The following is a 15,637-nucleotide window of genomic DNA, read 5'->3' as shown; positions in this document are numbered from 1 at the left end:
CGGGCTCAGTGTGACTGGAGGGGGATTAATGGCATGTGACATGCAGGGGTCGGCCCTGTTGCTCTGAAGCCAGGACAGCAGGAAGACTGTGAGGAGTGCTGCCCACTGCCGTCTGCAGGCCCGGGGAGGCTCCACATGTGCATGCTCGGGCAGTGCTGTCTCAGCGACACCCCAGCACAGCGAGAGCAGCAATGCCAGGTGGCAATGCCCTTGCTAATGCACTTGAAGCAGGTGAGATAGCAGCCTCTCGGGTGGGGGCACAGCCGCTCAGAACCCCCAGTTTGGCTCAGGAGCTCGTGGTTGGGTCTTGCACTCAGCCCATAACTTTCCCCAACCCATCAAATCTCCTTCCATCCCCTTTCTGAAACCCAACATCCCCCCGCACCCATCTGCACAACGTGGGCACCCTGGGGGATTTGCCCAGGGACATGCCAGCAGCTGGCCCAGGGCTCTTTTCAAAGCAGACTGCACGACAAGCTCTGCCTTTGTCAGACTGGCATCACTGGTGCTTCGCAAGCAGAGCTGACCTGCTCAATGAGCTCATCTTCATGCAGCAGGTAGAGCTTAGCGATGTTGTACTGTTCTTCCAAGGCCAGGGCGAAGTGCTCAATGCTATGGATGGAGAGCTTCTCTTTCAGCGTGAGGATTATGTCCTGCCAATGGGAGACAGACACAAGCAACAGTCTGTTCTCGGCATTATAAACACAGTGGTCAGGCATCACTACACTGCTTAACGGGCTTGGCGGTTAATGAAGAGGCGCTAGATGCTCTGCAAAGTAGGACTGGACTTGTCCAGCTGGGAGGGCTGGATTGGAGAGCTCCCCTCCCTGGCATTTGCTCGCCCTTCCCTAGCACAGCGGCCAAGGGTTTCCCACAAGCCATTACAGAGCGGTGGGGCGACAGGCTCACCTTACGACTGCTACTTGGTTGCTTCTTTGGGATGCCAGTATCTGCACCAGCTGGGGAGTCTTCACTTTCATTGCGCCCAGCCTACACCCCAACCCCTCCCCCCCATTCTCTCTGTTCCAGTCACAGCGGAAAGAAGCAGGGCCCCATTGTTTCTCATTACTTCCTTCTGGCCTTCCAGTGTGAGGCTCTATGCCCCGACCACATCGCCTCTCCCCTTCTGGCCAGCAGGATTTCAGCCACCCTCCTGGGGCCCCTGCTGCTCAGCGAAGGACAGAACAAAGGGCAGTCACACCGCTGTTTCTTGCTCCACCAAAGGCCAAGTCCCAGTGCATCCCCAGGCCTGCAGCCCTGCCCTGCCAGCTCATCACTACTATTTGTCACAGGGTGCCATTTTAATGCATAGCGGCTCTGTCTGCAAACTCCCCAGAACCTGGAGTGCCCACGGATGTCACTCGAGGTGTTGAGCAGCTCCAAGAAAACCTGGCAAGGAAAGCCCAGAGCCTATTTCCATTCTCTGCTCCCTGCACCCCAAAGCCAGTAACCTCTGTATCTGCCCCTCCAGGTTCCCAGTCTCTAGAGCATACTGGACAATCAATTCCTGGTCTACTGTTACCGCTTCTGGGAATGCCCAGGTTAAATGGAGGAATAAAACCAACCGAACAAGCCACAGTACCTTCACTGTAGTGGTGGCGTCAAATCTGAAAGCCTTTGTCTGCCCGTTTTCCAAGTACACCTTGAGAACATTCGGCACACACAGAAGAGAACTCCCCTGCACAACCAAACAACTGGGGTGAGCAAGGGCCAGATTACAGGAGGTCCGGGGGTCTGGGAAACCTGGGACTGACTCCAGGGCTCATATTCCATAATGCCACAAGCACAGATTGAAATGCAAAACTCTCTACTCCTTTAAATAAAGCCCTCTTCTGGGCACCTTAGCGTGACGCCCTGGCGTGTGACAAAGGAGAAAAGAGGCGCCAGCTGACAAACTCACTCTGATAAAAGGCCTGTCCCAAGCAGCGGCCCACCAAAGAGGAATTTGGTGCAGTTTGTGTTCGGGGACCCAGGAATGATTATTATAGAGACAAGTAGCAGCCACGTTATTGGATTCTAACATGAACACGCGAAACATTGTTGCAACCACTGTTCTACGTCTGCACCAAATCACGGCCGCCTGGGGCCAAGTGAGGCGTCTATTGAAAGCAGCTGATTCATGGATCAGTTTATACTGCTCGTGCAAGGGTTACTTTTGTCTTTGACATTGTGAGCATTGGCAATGTACTTGTCCTTGTCCTTGTCCTTCGGATGTTTTGCTCTGCGAGCCTCAGCAGGCGACGTGGCCAGCCTATTGCGAAAGGCTTGCAAGCCAATGAGCAGCAGCACTTCCCTGACAATGCACCTCTAGTGGTGCCAATCCACATAGGAGGGACTTCGCTGTGACCATGCAAACCAGCAAACAGGCAATGGCCAACTGCCTGAAAAGGACACGGAGAGGTGACTTGCTCAAGGGACAAGCTCCACTTTGGGTCACCGGCATGCAGCCAGAACAATGGAACACCCTCTACATGGGCAAAGTTATAAAAAGAGGACTGCAGGGGGAGGGTCCTCCTTTTTGTCTTCACTCCAGCTCATCACTTTAGGAGCATCTCAGCTATGAGCTGGGCCAGCAGGCCAGGTGACCCAGCCTAAGAGACGAGGTACTGCAGAGGCTTTGAAGGTACCAGCCTGTTCCAACTCTGTTACAAGCCTGCAACCAGGAGCTTTGCATTGGGTGGATGTAATTTGATTGCTTTGACAGTTTGACTCCCAAGCTTTCCTCTCTTTCTTTTGTGTTAACGAATCCTTAGCTTTTAGTCCCCGCAGGACTGGCACAGCACGCGCTCTTGCTGAGATCTGGCGCATGAATTGAACTGACTGGTCTTTTGGGATTGAAAGACCGTGTCTGGGTTTGGCGAGACTGGCTGTCGTTGCCTCTCACCTGTGGCAGGAGGGGTACTGGCTGTCGCACAAGGGAAGCTGGAATGTGCAAGGGCTTTTTTTCGGCTGCAATGCTGCAGAACGGTGTGCCGGCACCTTTTCCCCAGTGCTGCCATTTTGTCAGGCGGCTGGGCTATGCTCCCCGTGCGGGGCAGCGGGGCTGGGGGGAGACATGCGGCTCAGTGGAGCCACACACATTGAGCGACCCTCCCACCACTGCAGACACATGCAGTGCCAGCTGGGAGCCGTGCGGCTCTTCTGGTCCCGGCATGGCTCCTGCCGCTGCCCCGTCAGCTGTGGCCCAGCGTGGCGCATGCTGCCTCAGCGCCCGCAGCCAGACACAGCCTCAGGGCCCAGCTTCAGGGCCTGGCAAGGCCTTGGGGTGTGTGCGGCACCCATGGCTCGGCCCAGCCTGGGAGGGCCGGCGTGGCCCCGGAGGCTCAGCACGACGCCGTCATCCCCAGCTCCATCAGCATCTCCAGTGAGTTGGGCTGAATTACAGGAGTGGGGTGGGCTGGGGTTGACTGGTTCTGTGGGAGGAGGAGGGAACATTGACAGAGCTGGGGGTGGGGCTGGGGGTGCCTGGTTCTGCCTGGTTTTGGGAGTGCCTGACTCTGGGGGCGGAGGAGGGCATTCATTTACAGCAGGGCAGTCTGGGGGAGGGTATTGATTTAGATCTGGAGGCACCTGGCTCTGGGGAACCAGGAGGTGGCTTGGGCCCTGCGTGGGGCAGTTAAACTGCCTGGGGGGGGCTCTTGCCCCGCCTGGGGGGGCTCAAGCCACCACAGGGTTGGGGCTTAATTCCACCACCTTTTTCCCTAGAAAAAAGCACTGTGTAGAGGGGTCGCTTGTGTGACTTCTCACTGGCCAGCGCGGCAACAGCAGTGCTCTGTGTGACAGGTTTGGTGCCTCAGGGTGGAGGACCCCCAGCCTTGGGCTGTACGTGGCCCTGGCTCTAAGCAGTTGGCCCTGATTTGATCCTCTGAGCAGTGCCCTAGAAACCCTCCAATAGTACAGTGACACATTCATGCTACGGTCAGCAAGCCAAGTTCTCTCGGCCTCGTGTTAGGCTCCTAAAGAGGCCAGCCTCTCAGCTGGGGAAATCTGACCGACTGGGTTATGTTCCTCCATTGGTTTCAGTGAAGTTAGGCCGTTTATACCAGCTGCACACCTAATGCAAAGTATCCAGCTAGGCTGCAGGCATCAACAAGATAGAGGTGGTTGGTTTGTTTCTTGGTGGCATCAGCTCACTTTTAGACTCTAGATATGGGCCCTGGGGACAAACTAAAAACCACACGTTGTTGCTGATCGTACATGCAACATACTTATAGTCCAGTCGCAGCAATTATCACAGGCGAGCTTTCGCCTAGTCCAGGCAAGTTGATAATTTTACTGTTTCTTGGCAGGATCTTACAAACTATTTAAAAATTAACTCTAAAAATACAGGCCCAGCTCTTCGGTTGGTGTAAGTAGCCACCTCTCCATGGACTACAGGGGCACTACACTGATTTACACCAGGTTAGGGCTTGGTCTACTGCTTCAAAATAAACCTAAAAGCACATCCTGAGGTTTACCTTGCATTGACCCCTGGATGGCCTGTCTCCTGCACAGAGCTCTGCTGTGAGGGTAAAAACCAAACCTGCCTTGGAAAACGAAAGCCTGAAAGCTTTTCGTCTCATCAATAATTCCTGCCCTAGCCTGGCAGTTTCAGATTTCACCTGCAGGAGGGCACAGTTGGCCTCTTTCCAAATGCAGTCTGGCTCAGCAGTACTCTGTGAAGAGGACGAGAAGGATCCACTTCCCGGAGCAGGAAGCCACGCAGCTGTTAGGAGTACACCAAGGGGCGGCAGCTTTTGGGTGAGCATGCGGAAGGGACAGGTCTGCTGCAGTGAGAGCTGCTTGCCAAGAAAGCAAGGGGTGACGCGCCCTTCGGCAAGTTGCAGCAGAGACATAAGACACTGTTCAGTTACAACAGGTTATTTGTCGAAACACCTTCAAGAAAATGTCCGATGCCAAATTCAACAAACACCTTGAAATCAGTTCCATGGTCAGTGCTGCTGCCAGCTCACAGGAGGAGCAGAGAGGCTGTTTCCTCAGCAAGGAGGGACTGCAGGAATAAGCGCTTGTTTCCAACGCCTTCAAGGTAGCAACGCACAGTCACCCCAACCCGGCCCTTTGCTGGGCCACTCGCTGTGTAGACAATGCCCAGACAGGACAAAGGGAGGGCCAGCTCTAACGAGGGGCTGCTGTTATGTCACTCAGCAGCAGTCTGCCCCCTGCGCACGGTGCTTAAGGCTATTGTGCATGTGGCTCACAGCAGCTGCACCAGAGAGCAGGCTGGCGAGCCCGGCCCCCGGGCTGCTCTCGTGAGCGAGTTCATTACAGCACTGACCTGGGAGTGTCCATTCACCAGCACCTCCTCCGCAAACCGGACTTTGACGGGATTGGTTTTCAGCCGTGCCCTCTTCTCAGCCGTGAGGAAGGATGACTTCGGGACCCCCTGAAAAACAGCAGCGCCTTGTGCGTGACGTTGTCTGATGTCTGTCTCCGTGACCCACACCCATGGTTTGCTGTCCCTCGGGCAGCCCAGCCATTCTAACCAGGGGACAGGCCCAGGCTGCCACCCAGGGCCCAAGGCCTCCCACGTCACCGGACACGCTGCACCCTGCAACTGAATTTGTGCAGCCCCCAATGCAAGCATCAGAGACCTCAGGAGGCTGTCACACCATGGCAGCGCCTTACGGAATGAGCTGCTCTAGGGAGAAAAGCCATTCCCAGCGAGGGGAGAAAAGTCTCTTCTCCAAGCCAGCTGGGTAATTCTCTGTCCCGACGGGCCCCGAACAGTGTCCTGCCAGGGAATGGGAACAGATACTCTCAGGGTGCATCTGTGGAGGCCTGGGGCCTGCGTCAGCACTTGTAGCACTCCAAGAGCAGGAGAAAGATGAGGCCCCAGCAGAGGTGTTCCTGCGCTGGGATGGGAGGCAGGACCTCTCTGCTCAGGGGGCAGCAGTGCTTTAAGGGCAAGGGTCAGCCCCAAGGAGCCAGGGCTGAGCTGGGCTATTTGCAGGGGTCCTTAAAGTGTCCTGCAAAGAAAAATCCAAACCAGCTTTGTGCCTTGGCTGCCCCTTTACAATGCTGCAGACCTGCGAGAACTTCCCCGGCCCTTTCCCTGATTGGTTCCCTTTGTGGGTTTGAAAGGTAAGTGCTCGTCTTGTCTGCGCCATTTTTGCGGCACACTGCTCTGGCAAGTCAGAGCCCTGAGAGGACTTTAGCAACTTCTGGATGCTGTTCAGGGGAAGCCGGATTAACCGACAGGGGAGCAACTGTGTATGCCACCAGCTTACACTGTGGTAACACCTCCTGTACCGCCGGAGAAACACTTGCGAGAAAAACATTTGCTGGAAGGCTCCAAGCCTGTTGTATCTTCAGGAAAGGCCTGAGAAGTTAGCACTCAGTCTCAGAGCTCTCGCGATTCTTCCAGCAAATTCAGGCAGAAGGAGACTTGATGTTCTTCAGGGTTTGCAGAGTTTTACAAACCAAAACCCCTCAGGCTGTCTGCATACCTCACAGGGAGCCAAAGCTGGCTCCATCCCAACCTTGTCCTGGCTCTGCAGCTCTGCAGTAGCACCCCGCCAGTCCGTGGGGGGCAGACTCCTGCAGGGAGGTGTACCGCCCCTTCCCAACTTCCCGGCAATAGCTGAACCTGCCAGGTGCTGAAAGGCTCTAGTCTAGGAGAACACGGCAGGACTCTGCTAAGCCTCTCTCAGGTGCAGCTAGTGCCTCCACGGAGGGAGGGGGACATGGTGAGCGCCCCACCTGCCTGACCGGTGAGCCACAGCGGAGCCAGCAGCAGGGGACAACCAGGTGGGCCAGCCAGCAGCGTAAAGCAGCCAGCTGGTCGGAGCAGGGCACACGGCCGAGAGCAGCGCACGCTTCAGGCATGGAGGGCTCGAGGGGACAGCTCCTCAGGCAGCAACGGACAGCCAGAGCTAACCTCTGGACTGAACCAGTAGGTGCACAAAGCAGCGTGAGCGCCACGAGAGCGTTCAAGTAGTGTGCCATGACAAAGCAGCGGCCCACCGGCTCTCCCCGGAGCTCCCTGAAGGCAGCAGAACCGCCCTGGCAGCCAGGGGCTGGGATGCAGCAAGACAAGACCAATACATCCAAGGGACAGCTGAGCCCGGCTCATGCCAGGTGTAAAAAACCAGGCTCCAGCCCTTTCCCCCGACCCCTGTCACCTACAAGGGGGCTCTGGGGCTGTTGCTAGAGAGACAGCCTGTGATGTTAGACCCCTGTTGCCAAGGAGCCAGGAAGTCGAGCTGTGGGGATTCGGCAGCAAGGCAGAGGCCTGTGGCTCTGTGCAGCAGTGCCTTACCTCTGGCCGCTCTCCCGAGGCCAGCAGGGACCAGGCATGGTCTCCCGACACGGCCCCAAGCAGAACTGTGAGGAAACGCGGCAGAGTGACCACCAAGGGCAGCAGCAGGCCCCAAAGAGATGTGTCTGCAGCTCTGTGAACTGGACTGAATAAATGAGCAACCCTAGGGCCTGGGATGTACCCTCACCACCACCCAGCCAGCCTGGCTGTGCTCTCAAATGGGCCAGTCCTCCTGGGCAAGCCCCTGAGACTCCCCAGCTCATGGGCTCAGCCCCATTACCCTCCTCAGGCTGCTGCCCTGCTGCAAAGGGGCAGGTCTAGGGATAGGCTTCGAGAAGGGCAATTTACCGAAGTGCATCGCAGGACAGTGAGGAGAAGAGTGTCTTCAGGTTCCCTGCAACAGAGAAATACAATCAGCCAAGTGCAGCAGTGAACAGAATGTGCCTTACCCCTTCCAGAAACGTTCAGTGTGTGCAGCCTCCCACCCCATGTTTCGGTTACCAGCACTGGGGGGGGAACCCGGGGAAGCACTGGCTTGGCAATGGTCACAGAGAAAGGCCACCAGTGTTTCCATCTGTTCCACCCAGGGCAGGCAACCTTGAACAGAAACAGCAAGAAGTCCTGTGGCACCTTATAGACTAACAGATATTTTGGAGCATAAATATCTGTTAGTCTTTACGGTGCCACAGGACTTCTTGTTGTTTTTGAAGATACAGAGTAACACGGCTACTCCTTTGGTACTTGAATAGAAAGGTGCTTTTGCCACTTGGAGCAGAGCTGGTGGGAAAATGTTGGATGGATGGATAGAAGAAAGATTTTTGCTGGATGGGAAGTTGAAAATTTCAGTAAGAATGGGTCAGCACCGACAAACTGCAACTTCCTCCTTTCAGCCTGACAGTATCATAATGCTCCGTGTCACAGTCAAAACATTTAATCTTGGCCTTGTTTTGATCAATTTCATTTGGACTTTGATGTATATTAAATATGAAATCTAATCTATGAGGTGTGTATTAAATATAGCAAACTATAATTAACATTTTACTACTATAAAGTTTTGTTTTGATAATGCCAAACATTTCTAGGGGCCAGCATCAAAGATTATTGGGAAGTTTTGTTGATGGGAAATTTCAGCTCTTTATTTCACAGAGTCATAGAATCCAAGGGCTGGAAGGGACCTCAGGTGGTCATCTAGTCCAGCCCCTTGCTTCAAGCAGGATCAACCCCCAACTAAGTCATCCCAGCCAATACCTTGTCACGCCAGGATTTAAACACCTCTAGGGATGGAGATTCCACCACCTGTCTCAGCAACGCATTCCAATGCTTCACCACCCCCCTGGTGAAGAAGTTTTTCCTAATATCTAACCTACACCTCTCCCTCTGTAACTTCAGACCACTGCTCCTTGTTCTGTCATCTGTCACCACTGAGAACAGCCTCTCTCCATCCTCTTTAAAACTCCCCTTTTAGGAAGTTGAAGGCTGCTATCAAATTGCCCCTCACTCTTCTCTTCTGCAAACTAAATAAACCCAAATTTCTCAGCCTTTCCTCGTAGATCATGTGCTCCAGCCCCTGCACTGAACCCACTCCAATGCATCCACATCCCTTTTATAGTGGGGGGCCCAGAACACGATGCGAATATCCAGATGTGGCCTCACTAGTGCTGAACAGAGGGGAATAACAACTTCTCTAGACCTGCTGGAAATACTTCCCCTAATGCACCCTAGTATCCTGTTAGCCTTCTTGGCTACAAGGGCACACTGTTGACTCATATCCAGCCTCTCATCCACCATAATCCCCAGGTCCTTTTCTACTGCACTGCTACTTAACTAGTCAGTCCGCAGCCTGTAACATGCTTGGGATTCTTCTGTCCCAGCTGCAGGATTCTGCACTTCTTCTTGTTGAACCGCATCAGATTTCTTTTGGCCCAATCCTCCAATTTGTGTGGAGCACTCTGGACCCTGTCCCTACCCTCCAATGTACCTACCTCTTCCCCTAGCTGAGTGTCATCCGCAGATTTGCTGATGGTGCCATCCATCCCCTCATTCAGGTAATTAATAAAGATGTTGAACACCACCGATCCTTGGGGCACCCACTGGAAACCGACTTTCACTACAGAATGACTTCCTCCACCCGAATGTTGATTCCTCGGGGAACGGACAATCTGGTTCCCCCCCGTGCTGCTGAGGAGGATGGCATACCAGCGACATTTACTGTTAATGGGTTTTTTAATCAAGAACAACAAGAAGTCTTGTGGCACCTGGTAGACTAACAGATATTTTGGAGCATGAGCTTTCGTGGGCAAAGACCCGCTTTGCTTATGCTCCAAAATATCTGTTCGTCTATAAGGTGCCACAGGACTTTTGTTCTGGAACCATTAATCAAGAATGTGACCCATGTCCACTCAGCAGGGAGACCTGGCCCGGTCTAGGGGTGGCCGGCCCACACAACACGTCAGATGAGCCTGCTCTGTACCGCCTGGGCTAGTGAGAGTGGCCCTCCAGAGGCCCCGCATTGCTCTTGCCCAGCTGCATGCCGGCTCCCGGAGACGCAGCACGTTCTTGTCACTTATGCCTTTGCTCTGAATCAACAAGTGGAGTGGCCACGGTGCCAGGCCAGGACGGCCACGGAACGGGAGTTCCACGATGTGGTTCTTAAATCACTACCTGTCCTTATGGTTCCCAAGAGCGGCCAGGGTCGTACCTTAAGAGATCGGCAGCCTGGTCAATGGAAACTTCCTCCACGGCGTGGCTGTTTATTGAGAGGATCTGATCGCCTGGCAGCAGCCTCCCATCAGCTGTGCTCCCTAGCAGAGATCAGCAGCAGGTCAGCTCCTCCCTCCAAACAGCTTCCCTTGGGCCTGTGCAGATCCCAGCCCTGGGCACTGCTATTCACTGGAGCATCTGCATCGGCTTCCCAGCCCCACCCTCTCTCTCCATCGCCCTTCAGAGCTGAAGGAAGGCTGCAGGATTCCTACAGGTGCTACCAGACTGGGCTGGCTGGTGACGCAGAGCCAGAGTCACTAACCCTCGTGCACAATTCACAACCACCCTGTCTGGCCTCGGAACCTGTGATGTGCAGCTTAACGCACAGGTCATAACACAAAGCCGCCTGATGCCAGGTGGAGGGTGCTCAGTGCCCCCCGGGGGCTTGGGCGTGTGCCTCACAGGGGGGCCAGGGAACGGGGTAGGAAGCTGGCCAGTGTGGGGAGGCACTGGCAGTGGGCAGGGTGGAGGGGTTGGGGAGAGGAAAGAGGCTGGCAAAGGAGGGAGAGGAGGGGCGGCATGGGTTTGTGAGGGCAAGGCTGGGAGGTCAAGACAGGGTCCAGGCAGAGGAGCAGCTGGAACGGGGGCATGCAGATGGGGAACACACAAGGAGTCATGGAGCGGCACAGCCCAGGACATGCCCTGGGAGTGGCAAGGAATGAACCCAGTGAGAACAAACACTGCTTGGTGTTGTCGGAGCCAAATCTGGCTCAGCTCTGTGCCCAGGGTGGCTGGACACCAGGCTCCAGGAAAGCCGGGACTATGTCCCCTGTGACCTTCTCTGGCTTCAGCGGGGAAGTGAAGGGCAGGAGCTCACAACCTTTCCCAGCTGCTCATGGGTAGGGTCTTGGGGGGGTCCTATAAGTCCTATGCCTGATCCTGTGCAGCTGGAGGAGTTCCAGCCCCTGAGAAAGGCTGATCCAGCCCTGGGAGAGCCTGACTGGGACAGCAGGGGAATAGCGGAAGGAGGAGGAGCAGGGTGGGCTGGGGACTATGGCACAGGGCAGCCTGAGGGAAAAGCAGTGCTACTGAGACAAGGCCCTTCCCCGTGAACGCTGGGCACAGGGAGAAGGTGGGACAGGGAGAGAAAGGATGGAGGCGGCGCATTTCACTGATTTGCCCTCAGAGCAAGGCCAGCAGGACCCAGTCTCTTTACGGTGACGAGGTATTGATCACAACTGCACGTGAGTCCCAGTTAAACTCAAGAGAACCCCGGCAGCCTGGAGTACACCACGTAACCTCACCTCCGCCCGCGCGGGGGGGCACCACACAAGGGCCACAGACTTGTGCGTGTGGAGTGCTTGTGGGACCAAATTAGATGAAACCATTTCAAAGACAGTTCGTCTCCCCCTCAGGAGGGCACTACAGGGCAAAAGCAGAGCTGTGGGGTTGTCTCAGTGGCAGATTTCCATCTCTTAACAAGCAGAGATTTGGTGTAAGTTTAGTTCCATCTCTAAACTGATTATGCCTGTGGGTTAGGGTCAGTGGAGCATCCGGTCAGGTTTTTAGTGTTGAATTACTGAACTGAACTTAGAGATTTCACTCCATCCTAATGAAGTTCTTTGTCTGACCAGCCCCTTGTATAACATGGAAAAACACACACTCCATGCAGTAAAGCAGAGCCCCAGAAAGAACGCTGCCGTGTGCAGCTCCCAATGTCGCGATAATGTCTAGTACACACCTTACAGCTGCTCTGCTTAAGCACTTTGGAGCAGATTCACTGTCTGCTTTGCAGTAGTTCAGAGCCAGGGTCCATGGCATAGAGAGTTACGATCTGAACATGCCTCAGGGACCCCTGCACCAACAGTGAGCGTGCAAAAGGGTTTTAGAGCGTAGCAGGTTCTACCACACAGACGCACACCTCTGGTCAGAATGCTTCAGCCTGTTTCAAAACTGACAACTTACCAAAACCAAACAGAGCCAAAACCCAACTGATTTAGTCAGAACTTCGCTCTGTGGGTGCAGAAAGGGAAAACTTGCCCCAGAAGCACATGGGTGCTCTGACCTGCATGGAGGACACCTCCGAACCCTTCACTTTGCCCTCGCATCTCGGTTTTCATTATCTCATTAATATCACCATTTGGACGATCACCGCAAGTAATATCCTTGTTCTAGAGCTGGGGAAACTGAGGCAGAGGCTGGCAAAGCGCTTTAGCTGACGTGAGCTAGCAGTGTCTTTTCTAAACACCGGGCATGATGTGTGCGCGGCATCTTTCCTACTGCTGGCACTATCACACTCATGCACAAAAGCACCACCCTGCTGTGATCAGGTACATCTTTTCAATCAGCTGGGGCCAAGAGCCTCGACACAGTTCTTAAACCAGCAACCAGGCAAGCAGACATAACGCCGTCCCTCCCCCCGGGGTTTTTAAGTAGCAGCTTGGGGCGTAAGCGGTAAGGACTGTCTGAGCATTTGGCCGGGCTGAGGGCTACAAACCACATCTCACCACAATGCCGTCAATTTATTCAACATGGACAGAGGTCCCAGGAGAGCCAGGCTCTGACGTTATCCTTCAGAGAACTCTGCTTTTAAATAGCACGGGACATATGCCTGCACAGGTCACGTCCCAGGCTGTGACAGAATGACTGAGAACAACGTTACCATCTGCTCAGGCCTGACTAGTGCCTGGAAACCTGAAGGATGTCAAAGCACTTTGTAAGACACAAACACACCAGTTCTTCATCCGCAGGACTCCAATCTAATGGCCCACCCAGGAACTCAGGGTCAGACTGGAGCACCAGACAGTTAGGGTGTACGCTCACCGCAAGAGACACCAGGTACGCCCACACAAGCCCTGCCCACCACAATGGTAAGGGGTGAGCTACTCCGCAGCCAGCCGGAAAATCCAGCACCTAACACCCATGGCCAGTGTGAAGCGCAGCCCGTCCAGGCAGTGGATGAGCAGAACCTGCACCTAAGCAGCTGGTCTGAAGAGGGACACGGCCGCTCTCCAGGACAGCCACTGATCTGCAGGGAGCTCTGCTCCGGACTGAGGCTTGGCGTGTAGGTGTGGGGCGGGGCAGGGCAGGGGGCCTCAGAGACAGGTCAGTCGGACGAGATAATCCGGTCATCCCTCTTGGCCACAAACTCTCCGACCCTAGGAGGCATTAGAGCTACACATTCCCAAGCTCTCCTGGTAACACCTCTCCCACCACCATTTCTGAAGAGAGAAAGCCTAGAGCCAAACCCCTGCCTCCCGGGAAAGTCCCACTCCAGATTCAAACATCTCCTCTCAGGCCCATTCCCAGCTAGAAACAGACCCAACCCACACAGGGGGTGCACCAGCATGGCAATATCCGCGTCGTGGCCAGTTGTAACCCCCTACGCAGGGGGCAGGGGAAGGGGAAAGGACCGCTCCTACCTGCAGCGACCGACGCGATAACTAGAGGAGGGTTTGGCGAAATCTCAAAGCCATAGTGACCGAGAAGCAAATCCTTGTGTATGGTGACGGAGAGCTTCACACGGGTCCCTGGCTGACTCAGGCTGTCAGGAGGGATGTCCGCGACGGAAGACCTGCCCCTGAGCGTTTGCATCGGGAGAAAGAAAAAGCTGAGGATTAGCAGCGATTGGTGCAGGGGTGACTTCCCAGAGTGTCTGCGACGGACGCGGAAGCAGGTCACAGTGGCTTTTTTAACATGCACAGGAGCGTTCACAAACCCTGAGCACATGCGAGGGGAGTGGAACTGGAAGTCTGCCACGCACTGAGTGCACCCTGCCCGCCCAGACTGAGACTGCCGCAGAGTCCCCAGACACAGCGGCAGCCCTGCCACAGCCTGGCTCACCCTTCCCCTCCAGGGAAAGGCCCAGGACTTGCCCTGTAGCCCAGCCTACCCCCTCTCTGAGCAGGCCTGGCGGCTGAGCATGCAGCAGCATCCTACAGGGAGAGGCTGTCAGGCAGGCGTGTCTCAAACCACGGAGGGCTGCCCAGGTCAAAGCCAACATTTGAAATGCCACCGCGAAGGCGGCCAGAGCCTGTGCGGCTGCCGAGTGCAGGTATGACATGCTCTCGTCACCATGCACCACTGGCTAAGCAGAGCCATGCTGCGAAGCCGTATAGCAAACTCTGCCACACGCCTGCGTCTGGCATGGGAGCGAAGAGCAGATCCCTGCCTGACGGCGCTACGTGGGCAGGAGCCCTAGGGTACGTGCACTCACACAGCCCTCCTCCTGGTGCAGCTGAGTATGTTCAGGGGGCTGGCACGAGGCAGACCTGCAAAAGGCTGACGTGGCTGGTGCAAGGCGTAACGGCCCACAGGCAGACACAAACCTGGGACCTCCAGCGCGTCGCATGGGAGCCTCCACAGCTCGAGCTAAAGGCCAGCTGGCTCTCAGCGCTGGCTGTAGAGGACACTCATTCTTTCTCTGTGGTCTCGGTACCACGACGTGGGGTGGTGAACCACACCTAGGCGTGTGGGCTACACCAGCAGCACCTCCGTGAGGAGCAAACTCTGTCCCGCATTGAAGGGCTTGGCGGCCCCCCCCTCACGCAGGCTGCACCCCCAGGGCCTGTGGGCGACCAAGATGTGCCTAGTCCAGGCCCAAACCCAAAGGGCGTTCGCCCCTCCCCAAGGAGAGAGGGAAACCACCACAGCCCCCACCCAAGCACCCGGCAGTAAGTGGGGACCTAGCACAGTCCCATAAGCGAGGCTGAGTCACAGGTGCCCCCTCACTGGGGTTTCTCTGAGCTCTCCTGCAGGAGCTTTGCTGGTGGGATCTGGGACGTGCCTGGCCAGCCAGCCAGCCCCCAGGGCCGTAGCTCGGTCGCTGGGAGGGTGTGTCTATGTGCTAGCTGGCTCCGATGCGATGAGCCAGTGATCAGCATACCGAACAAACCACAGCTCCCATCGCTTTGTCAGCCTTCCCGCCAGCTGCAGGCACATGCAGAGCAGGGAAGTGGGCCCTCAGGACAAACCCAGGGCCTGCTGGGTCCTCTTGCAAACCCAGAATGTGGCTACTCAAGACTGACTCCTCCTCGCCTCGCGGGGGGCTGCAGAGGTGCCTAAAAGGCCCTGGTGGAGCTCAGAGAGCCAGCTGGGAAGCTGTTCTTCAGCCATCCGTGAGGGATGGGGGCGCAGCACCCCACCCCACCTTCATCACAGGGGAACGATTATGACACGACACCGACGTGTCATCTGAGGGGTCACTGGGAAGTAACGACTTGCTGCACCCGAGGACTCTGTGCGCATGCCCCGATGTTACGAATCCTGCAAATGTGCCTCTTCTGGGCACCACCTGCGGGCAGGCTGTCAGGTACACGGTGTAGACCATTCGCAGTGCTGACGGCCTCGCAGCAGAAACGATGGACCACGGGGGAAACTGGCCTTCACAGGAGCCTTTCAGCCAGCCTGAGAGTAATCTCTGCCGTGACCCAGTAGGGCATGGGACCAGACCACACGGCAATGAGCACCAGCTTAGCTGGGAACACAGGATTCCACCACGTGGAAAAGCTACATAAGGTGGGGTGCACCACCAGCAGCTGGCCTCAAGCCCCACACAAGAGACGTCCTGGAAACACCCAAGGAACAAAGACAGGACTTTGGGGAGTGCTGGCCCCAGGCTAATGGGATTTCTAGCCTGTGGACATAACACGGGCAGACTCCTGGCAGCGTCAGCCAGGG

The 15,637-nt window shown here is 55.7% G+C and overlaps 1 protein-coding gene across 1 annotated transcript in view; it reads right to left on the bottom strand.

The window, feature by feature from the left end:
- The window catches only part of FRMPD1 (FERM and PDZ domain containing 1), a 29,848-nt gene that overhangs the window by 13,351 nt on the left and 860 nt on the right, over positions 1–15,637 (bottom strand). Inside the window, exons 2-7 of the mRNA XM_074993997.1 lie at positions 13,381–13,538; positions 9,957–10,059; positions 7,607–7,652; positions 5,276–5,383; positions 1,583–1,678; positions 528–653 (exon numbers count right to left, since the gene is read on the bottom strand). Of these exons, the coding sequence (XP_074850098.1) occupies positions 528–653; positions 1,583–1,678; positions 5,276–5,383; positions 7,607–7,652; positions 9,957–10,059; positions 13,381–13,538 (637 nt within the window). The remainder of the gene's footprint in view (positions 1–527; positions 654–1,582; positions 1,679–5,275; positions 5,384–7,606; positions 7,653–9,956; positions 10,060–13,380; positions 13,539–15,637) is intronic.

Source organism: Carettochelys insculpta, chromosome 5 (genome assembly GCF_033958435.1).
Source record: "Carettochelys insculpta isolate YL-2023 chromosome 5, ASM3395843v1, whole genome shotgun sequence".
NCBI classification, from domain to species: domain Eukaryota; kingdom Metazoa; phylum Chordata; order Testudines; family Carettochelyidae; genus Carettochelys; species Carettochelys insculpta.
This window is presented reverse-complemented; position numbering and strand designations above follow the sequence as displayed.